This window comes from Merops nubicus, unplaced genomic scaffold, assembly GCF_000691845.1.
Source record: "Merops nubicus isolate BGI_N331 unplaced genomic scaffold, ASM69184v1 scaffold21234, whole genome shotgun sequence".
In the NCBI taxonomy this organism is placed as follows: Eukaryota; Metazoa; Chordata; class Aves; order Coraciiformes; family Meropidae; genus Merops; species Merops nubicus.
In genome coordinates, this window is record NW_008602562.1 from 64,876 (window position 1) to 74,444 (window position 9,569).

At 44.0% G+C, this 9,569-nt stretch overlaps 1 protein-coding gene across 1 annotated transcript in view; it reads right to left on the reverse strand.

Moving 5' to 3' along the window:
* Positions 1 to 9,354, reverse strand: part of LOC103771125 (dedicator of cytokinesis protein 10-like) — a 72,286-nt gene extending 62,932 nt beyond the window's left edge. Inside the window, exon 1 of the mRNA XM_008938414.1 lies at positions 9,190 to 9,354. Within this exon, the coding sequence (XP_008936662.1) occupies positions 9,190 to 9,354 (165 nt within the window). The remainder of the gene's footprint in view (positions 1 to 9,189) is intronic.
* Positions 9,355 to 9,569: the final 215 nt, after the last annotated feature.

Below are 9,569 nucleotides of genomic sequence, written 5' to 3' on the forward strand. Positions count from 1 at the left end.
ACAAGCATCCAAAAGTGAGGAAAAAAACAGGCCCAGTTCCAAGCTCTGTTTCTCCCAAGAACTTGTAACTCCTCTGTAATCCCATTAAGATCAGATCGCCTATGGAGGAAGCTGCAGTACATGTTTGCATATCATTTACTAATGGAGGCAACATCTCAAAAGGGACAGTGGAGCATCTGGTTCCAGGAATCTACATTTCAGTATTTAATCTCTCTACTGTTGAGGCTTACCCTCAGAAAGAGCTAATTTTGGCACCCAAGTCACAACCCGTGGAACCCATCAAGGTAACACCAAACCCTTATTGAAATGCCAAAAAAATTTAAGAGTGCTTGGTGACATGATGTTCAACTCCCATCATCCTAGTTCCACAGCTAACTACCGATTGATCCAGCAAGGCCATACATATTTTCCATGCTAAGTTCATGATTACTCTTTTTTTTTTTTCCTGAGAAAAACATGCAAGCAGCACAGAACTATACCTCTGTTCCATTGTACTGCATTAAGTCAAAATATTATTCTGCACATGTATGAACCAGAACTGATTCTGGCTGTCTCATCTTCAAGCAAGTATCAATACTAATGAAAATAAAATGAGCACAGCAGTTGACAGATGAGAAGTGAGGAAAAACAAACACCAAAGGCATGAAGTGTTCAATTCAATTGGTTCCGCACGCTGTGTCCAGGGCGATCCCCGAGGCAGAGAAGTCTGACAAACATTACAATGGCTATTTTTCATCAAAAACCACACGCACAGAATCTATTATGTTTTAAGCTAACCACAAATTGGCAATAATTATTAACAGACTGCAATTGTAGCAGTAAGATACTGCACACAAATTCCTTCTGTTTAGACAGAACATAACATTTTGTTCTGAAAAGGCACCAAATTAACAGGAAGAAAAAAGGACATTTTTTATAATACGTATTTACTTACAGAGTTCCCCGAGTTTAAAATAAGAGTCCTAGCAGAACTGAAATAATCGAGCCCCAGAACAACAAGGAATTGGTTCCTTTCTGACTGAAAATGTGCACATGTATGCACAGCTACCACACCTGGGTGGAGCAGATCATGGCCAGCTTCAGCTGGACTAGGCTTGGAATAGTGCCGAGGAGACGTCAGACCCTTGCCACCCAAAACATCCTGAAGCACTCATGTGACATGCTTTTTGGTGCTGAATCCTAACTGTGGCATTCCTCGCTCCAGTCACTAATTCAGATTGGAAGGCTTCATCATTCAAGAAGGGATTCAGAAGCTGAAAGACCAGGAACTGCTCATTGTTCCCTCAATACTCTATCTTCTCCATCTTCCCCAGTTCCAACGCCGCCTGCTTCTGTATTGCTGGAACAACAGTACTGCAGTGAACACGAGTTCAGTTACTTGAGTACTTTGGCAGAGAATTCATTTCTGCTTTCCCTCGCACAAGCAGAGGTGCCAGCTAGCTGACAGGCTCAAATATGCTGAAACGCTGCTTAGCCTTAGAAATTAAATCCTGTGTTTTGTCTTTGCTAATCTTCCGTTGGTTAAGGGAACACCACAACCACTTGCCTGTGTCTGTGCAGTCCCTCTTCAGCTACAGGAGGTAACCCAACCTGCCACTAGTCTGTATTCATCCACACATTGGTGTGTAGTCACCTAACAGTCATGAAGTGGTGATGCCTTTGGTCAAAAGCTTGTGTGATTCAGGAAATGTAATCTAGAAGTCAGAATCTTTTGAGAGTTTTTGGGAATCAGGTGTGAGGCCCCTGGGATGCACAGACTGACCTCACCATGCTGGCCACATGGGTTCACAGCACGCAGCCATCGTTCACATGCCAGCTCCGGCTGCAGCTGCACTCACGGCATCTACTCCTCCATCTATCTGATGGTGGAACAGTTCAGCAGCTGCTCTTTAGTGAAATGGCTCCTGTTGCACTGGGCTCATGCTACCCCAGTTTGCCGGAGAGGCTATGGAGCAACAAACATTTTCACATGCATTAAACTCAAACGATTCTGATACATGGAAGACTACAAAGTATGGTGATCAGAGATGCAGCTCTTCATCTCTCACAAGCAATGAAATTGCTTAAGGCTTTTGTCTGAAATGGGCCTGAACTGGAATTCTGATTTATTTCAACTGGCGTTAGACCAAGTGCATTAAGATTACTGTTGTAATGAAGAAACCTCATGGAAATGAGAAATATCCTGATCAGTTTTGTTACACTTCACTCAGGTTTCTAGTCCCCCCAGGAGGGGAATGGATTGAATCCAGCCTGAAGCAGAAGATGTTTTTCCACTCTGGGAAGGAAGGGGTGGGAGAAAGGCAAGGGAGGCAGCACTAATGTGGGTAAGTAAATTTATTGTGAAGGAAAAACCCCACAGCTTTCAGTAAGAACAAGGAAGGAGGAAAAAGCAGTATAAGAATATCTTGATGTGTCAAGACAGAGTGACTTGCCCTCCAAACTCAAACCTTCCAAGTTTAGCAGCAGCGTGCCTAACGGATTTCAGATGAGAAGAACTGGCATCTTCCACTTGGCTTCTCTCTCTCATCGCCGAGCTCTTCCTCTCTCACACACTGCCTTAGCCTCGACAGGTCTCCCTCCCCCTTCGCTTCTCCCGGCAGCTCTTACTCTGGCAGCACTTTCGGTTGGCCGACATTCTCTGTGGCTCCCTTCCCCACTCACTGTACCTCTTACAGGGCACAGTTGTTTCCAAGCTGAACCGATATCCCTGTGTTTGTAGCCAAAGGCCTGAAAGAGACTCTGGGCTCAGCTCGATGCATTTAAATCCAGCTCAGCTCTACTCAGAGGATTCCGCACCTACAACAGCATGAAAAATAGAGCCCAGCCAGGCCCTCAGCGCTGCGGCCGGCGGCGAGCTGACACCAGGGAGGGGAAGGGCTGAGGACTGGCACTGGGACCGTTTTCTGAAAGCATGAGTTTCATTTGCTGCTCCTTTGTGGGCTTGTTGAACCAGCTCCCTGCACGCAGCAGAAGAGAAGCATTTGGCTGAGCCTGGGCCAAGCACAGCACACATGAGCTGTAGGGACAAGGGGGCTGCCACCACCCAGCTCAAAATATATCTGCCAGATTCTGTGTTCTGAACAAGAAACACATTTCAAAGCATTTCATACAAGCCTCCAGAACTGCAGAAAAAAAAGATATTATTTGGTTATTTCAGATAGTTTATCCTGTGCCTAGCACTTGGCATTTAAATCTATGTTAATTTCTTTATTATTACTCAGAGTTTATATTTTTCTTATCATTTATTCAAGTATTTAATATTGTGACAAACACAGGGAAACAGACAAACATAAATGCAATATCTGTACTCATGCCTGATTTCGTGTCTGAGGGCACTACACCATGGGAGCAGCTTTAGGTTTCTACAACCATAGCTCATCTAGTTCCAAAATCCCACACCAGGGAGATCACTGGGATTTTTTTCTTAATTCTCCTGCCTTCCTCTGTAAGGTTGGGACACTTCGAAAAAAAAAAAAAAAAATATAAAAGCATGGAGGAAGGTCCACAGAGCAAAACAATGAAGGAAACCATAAAAAGCTGGGATTTGCTACAGCCCATCAGAGCTAGAGCCAAGCAGTCAGGGCATGGCAGACAAACCTGTGACAAATCGAGCATGTGTGGGCATAGATTTGGTTATAAATATGCTTATTACACAGAGCAGTGGGGCTACAGATGGACAAAGCCTGGAAAACCTGAAGTGGTTTCTTGGGGGTTCGGTTGTTTTCTTCTCTCCCAAGAAGCATTTTGAACACACATCTTAAATAGTGATTTTTGTCAAATGCATAAAACCACAAAGCCTTCCCAAAGCACTCCCAAGGACTGCTACTAACAGAGACTTGTCTGTGCCCCTTTAATTTATACCCTGCTCTTTCAGGTACACATGGCTTACAAATAGCTAATCACAGCATCACAGAATACCAGGTTGGAAAGGTCCCTGAGGATCAGCTGTCCCAACCTCTATAGAAATAGCTTGCTTAAAGACAGCTTGCTTCTCTTAAAAACAAAACAAAAAAACCCTCTTATGTAAGAGGATGTTTTCATCACCTTATTGTTTTGAGTCCACACTCTTCATAAGCTGCCATAAGAATCTGGTTAACAGATTCATAAGAATTTCATTCCACATGCTGTCATACTACACACATTGCTGCAACACTAACACAAAATGAAAGCAGCATAAAATGGGGTTGCCAAGAGTACTAAAGTCAGATGGAGAAGATTTTACTTGTTGGAAGAAGGCTGCTTTTAATGCCACCTCTTTTTCAACCACATATGTACTTTAAATGTTACTGCAACACTCTGTAGTATGAAGAGACCCACATCTTGGGCTCCTTGTCCCCTGTACTTAAAGTACACCCAGAGCTGTAGCTGCTGCCTGAACTGGTACAAGGATTTTGTGCATCCGTTACTACTCTTCCTCTTTACTCTCTAATGTTATTCATTTATTCAAACGTAGGCCTGTTTCTGTTCCTACTGAGGTCAAGTGCCGAGGCAGAAGTTGATTAAGGTCAAATGTGGATTGTTGCTTAAAAACGTATTGTACATTGAAGCTTCTGACTTGAGTTAAAAGATTGGAATATTTTGAATATTTCTTTTGAACTTCAGAGCCCTGGCTAGTCTGGCTTTCCAAAGACAATCCCTCCTCCGAGACACTGAAGGAAGATAGAGAACATCCTTCTCTTCCCAGAGCTGAACTCTAAAAGCCACTGCAAGTCCTCCCCATTTGGGCACGCACAGACATTCCCACTGACAAAAACCACGCATCATGATTCAGACATCTGGAAACTCTCAGAGTCACCATCTATTGATAGCAATTATTATGCACAGGATACAAGTTTTCAGTAGGTAAATGCATCCGAATCAGGAAATCAGTGTGATGAACTACTTAACCTAGAAACATAAAATTACCACAGATCATGGAATGAAACTTGAGAAACACAATTCTGAAGGTAAATTTCAGTATTAGATGAGGAAGAATGCTCAAAACCATGCTTTTATTGTTTCCACTGCTTTTAGAAGACTAAAATTGCATTTACAAACTAAGCAGCTCTCCTGCACCTGTGCCACACAGGAGGTTCTCTTACTTCTGTACCTGGAATGAGTAGATAGAATCCCTGCAAGCTGCCTCTTTTCAGAGCTGGAAACCTGAATAAAGTGAGTAGTGGTCTCATCCTGCTGTTGCTGTGTTCAAACCAGCATACCAGCTCAAGTTATGGCACTTATTCCAAATGTAAAACATTTTATATTATTTTTGTGCAGCTGATTACCAAGGGGGAGTTTGTGTGTCTGTGTGGACAGAAGGATGGTATCCCCAAATATCATGCTTTGCTTTTATGTCTTCTACACTGCCACAGTTCATAATAAATCACATGAAAAAAAAAAAAACCTACTAAGAATGACCTACTAGAGAAAGCCCAACTTCCTTCCAAGTCACAAGTTCCAAATGCAAAGCATTATGCTAAACATTAGTGCCCCCACTTCAAACACCAAACAGTTCCACACAACCCCATGTACTAAATTTGCTTCCTTCAGGCATTTTCCTCTTCTCCTTTTTCTTGCAGAAACAGCACATACAGTCATTTGCATTCACTCTGCAGAGGTCTTTAGTATCTCAAGCCTCACCATTTCATGGACTTATTTTGAAAACCAGCTCTTACAGACAAACTCTTAAAGGCACAGAAAAACCAAGACAGTCTATCAAATACAAAGTCCCTGAACACACTGATTCAACTTGTATATCTAGTCAGAGGATGTTTGGATACTTATTTCGCATGTCTGGAAACTCCCAGCATTGTGTCCAAGAGAAGATGACACACAATAGTCATTGAAAAAGAATTTCCAGTTTTGCCTTTCCTTTCTGACATCCCTCTCTGCTCTGTGGATCCAGCCAAGACCTAAAAATGATTATTAATCTGTCTTGCTCAAGGATAAAATCAGATTTCTGAACTAACAAAGTGAAAAGGAGGAAAACAAAAACTGTGAATGAAGACATCAATCTTCACATGTTCTGGAAGAGCTTTTCTGCTAGAAATGCCTGCTGGGACATCAGCCTGGAGACTTCATATGGTGCTTAGCAGGAGGCCATTAAGCAATGCCTGGGGCTGTACCTCAGTCTTCTCCCTTTCTCTCCTGCTGGAATGCACCCACAGCATCTCCTGCTTGGAGAGCCACTGGCAAATGGACAATTCCTAGAGGAATATCATACAACAACGTTCCTCTTCAGGGATCAATGAAGCCAAGTAGGACACATCTACAGAGCTGTACACTTAGCTGAAGTATTTTAGGGCAATCTGCTGTTCTCCCTGCCTCAGGACTGCTTTCTTTATCAAGGCATTATCAAGATTTTACTTGTGCTTCACAGTTGAGAGGCAAACTTGCAAGAGCACACAGCAGTCTGAGGACTTCAAACAGCAACTCAAAAAGATAGCACAGTTTTTATCCTGAAATCAATCATCCAAGCACTCTCAGCAGGGAGCACACAGCCAAGGCACACCAGCCGCAGCGAGGAGGACCACTGCCTCTGAAGGCAGGAGAAGATCCTCTTCAGCTGACAGGAGCCCACAGGCCATCACACCCAGGCCTGCCAGCATATTTCAGTATTCTGCATTTTGGGATTTCCTCATCTCTCTTTTTTGTCACCCCAATCAGTCACTGCCCTCAAACATGAGAGCTCAGCAATCTCGCCGGGAGCAGCTTTGCTCCTGGCATCTATACCACGTGCACAACCACATTCTGAACTAAACACTCTTTTGCTTGTCTGCATACTTGTCTCCACTGTGTTATCCAGACATAAACTTCAATGATCTACAACAGATCAAGGAGAAAAAACATCATCTGTTAGGACTGCAACACATGTTCTATGGGGATCCAGTAGCCTCCAGCTTTCCTCACCATGCCACTCTTCCCAGCACCAGAAAACCTGGTGGAAACAGGCCCACCCATTGCTGCCACAGCAGTGCTCTGAAGCAGCACCACCTTCCTCACCCACTGGGGCTCCACATCACTCCTAAGCCTCACTGCAAAGCTCAGTGGCAAATTCTTTTAGACAGTCACATAATTAACTGCATCTAAACAAAAAGGCACAGTAAGAAGACACATCCAGAGGAGAAAGATGTGTGAGTGCAAACCATTTCCTCACGCTGTCCCCTGCCCAGCAGCTCTCCTCTGAAGTGCCTGCCTGCACCTATACCAGCCTCAGGACAGGGCTGAGCTGCTCCTCCTCCTCAAAAGGACCGAGGGGGGAAAATGATCCCACAGATGCAGGGAAGGGCAGCGTTTGCACAGGACAGCCACTGGCACCGCTAACTGTTACTGCAGAACACATAAAGCCACTGCTGCTACGATGGGTGGTTGTGTTTGGGACCAGGAGGGGATCCCTGGAAGCCCTCATCCAGCAGCAGGTAACAGACTGTCTGACCAGTGCACCTCTCCTTTGGAGACCCCCAGCTTTGCATGGTGGTGAACAGCTTCCACAGCTCCCTCCATGCTGTAGGGAAGCCTCACTTCTCCCAGAACCCAGGGACCTTTGCTGTAGCTCTTCTGAGCCCAACTCTCCCATGTTTTACTGCTCAAAGTACTGCAACTCAAAGTGATGGAAACTGCATCCAGGTATAGGTAGGTTGGCCCATTGTTTGTTGCCACGACACCCATGACTATCATTTTCTTCCAAGGATTGAAGCAGGTTGCACAGATGAACCATACCTGGACATACTGCAATTTCTTCCAAACCCTTCTCACCCTCACTGTGCTTGAAATTACTACCAGGAAGAAGGCAGTTATTTGTTTAAATGTTGAGGTAATTTATTTAACTATTAAGTGGAAAAACAGGAAAAAAAAAAGTTTGTTTCACAGATACTGGATTTTAAAGTGAAAAATGCTTAAACAAGTTTAAACATCAGCTGTGCAATGATGAAATCCATCCCCTTCCTCCTTATGACCATCAGCCTGCCCCATGTGCTGGACGATGCCCTCAGCTGATACACAGAGCACAGTTTGGACCGGGTCACAGCTACCAGAGTTGCCACGACTGCACCACACACCTCTCTGTGAGGAGCAACATTCTATTCAAACCATTGCGAGGTCTCACAAGCACTATTAAATTCTCAGAGGGTGGTACCACCACCCACTTACAAGTAAGGTAGTGCCCTGTGTGACATTGGGGAGGCATCAGGGGGATGTACTTCGGACTTCACTGTAATACACTTTATATAAAAAAAAACAATCTCTGTCACTCAAATGATATACATGAGTGCCCTGACAAAGGGGCAAAAGTAGCAATTGCAGTGTCTTGGTAATATTTTTATTGCGAGAGCTACCCAGTACCAAGTCATTACCACCTCAGACCCAGAGCACGCCAGGGCTCTGGGAACACTCTCCATACACCTATGGTCAATCAGCAGTAAGTGCCCTCCTCTTCCTGAAACAGTGGGTTATAATGCAGAACAATCCTGCCACTTCCTAATAAATATGTTCCTAATAATAATACAATTCATAATAATAATTCATAACAAAAGAATCCTAATATATATAATACCTTCCTATTAAACCTAAGATGCTTATTATATTGCCACCACAGCATAAAGATAACCCCATTTAATTCAGGAAGCAAAGGATCCTTGCAGACCGGGAGCCTTCAAGCGCCCCTCCACCAAAGAACAGGGACAACCCACCCGGGGAGCCGTGATCCAGCAAACACTTTCCTGCTGCAAACAGTTTGCAGCAAAGATATATGGGAGTTTATCTGCATATAACCTGATAGAAATTCCAACTGCATCCCGGGTCAAAGTAGAGGGGGTTGGTTTCGTCTGGCTTTTGGGTTTGATTCTGTGTTTATGATGAACAGACATAGTAAACATTTCCTAAGCTGTCTGCAGTTTGGAATTCCAAGTCTGAAATAAAATATAACCACAGTGCCGGCTCCAGTGCCACCCCTCTCACAAACAGCAACAAAACAATTGAATAACACAACATTTACTTTATATAGAGCTTGTATGTAGCTCTCAGCTTCACCTATAAAATAATGTTTCAGCTTTGTTTGACAGCAAAGACAGAAAATCTACCAAGCTAACCCATGGTCACAAACAGCCTGTCAATGCTCTTTCTCTGCGAATACAGAGTTCAAGGAAAAAACCACTCACATAACACCTGTAGTAACAATTTTGTCTCCTCTCTGCTGGTTAAAGTATAACGTACCATTATGATGAGAGTCCTGGGTCTGCTCATTTCATCATCGCTATCCAGCGGCAGGATTTCATGTGACAACTCCTCTCGCCGTCGTCGCCTGCAGATATGTGGACAGTTCCTCTGTACCACAGAACGAAAGGCTTGGAGCAGAACAATGCTGGCAGCACAACCCATATCTGCATCCTGAAGCCTACAAAATAACTTCTATGTTTATGCTATGTTGGAAAAACAGTGGCTCCTTGTCCCTGAAAACAGCCTACAGTGCAGCTGCAGCCAGCTCGCTCTCCAATCGCTTCCTTGAGCTCGGATCATCTGATCACAACCAAATAGCTTGGATGCAGATAGAGGAAAGATTTGATCCGCTGAAACTGAGACGCACGCAATATTAC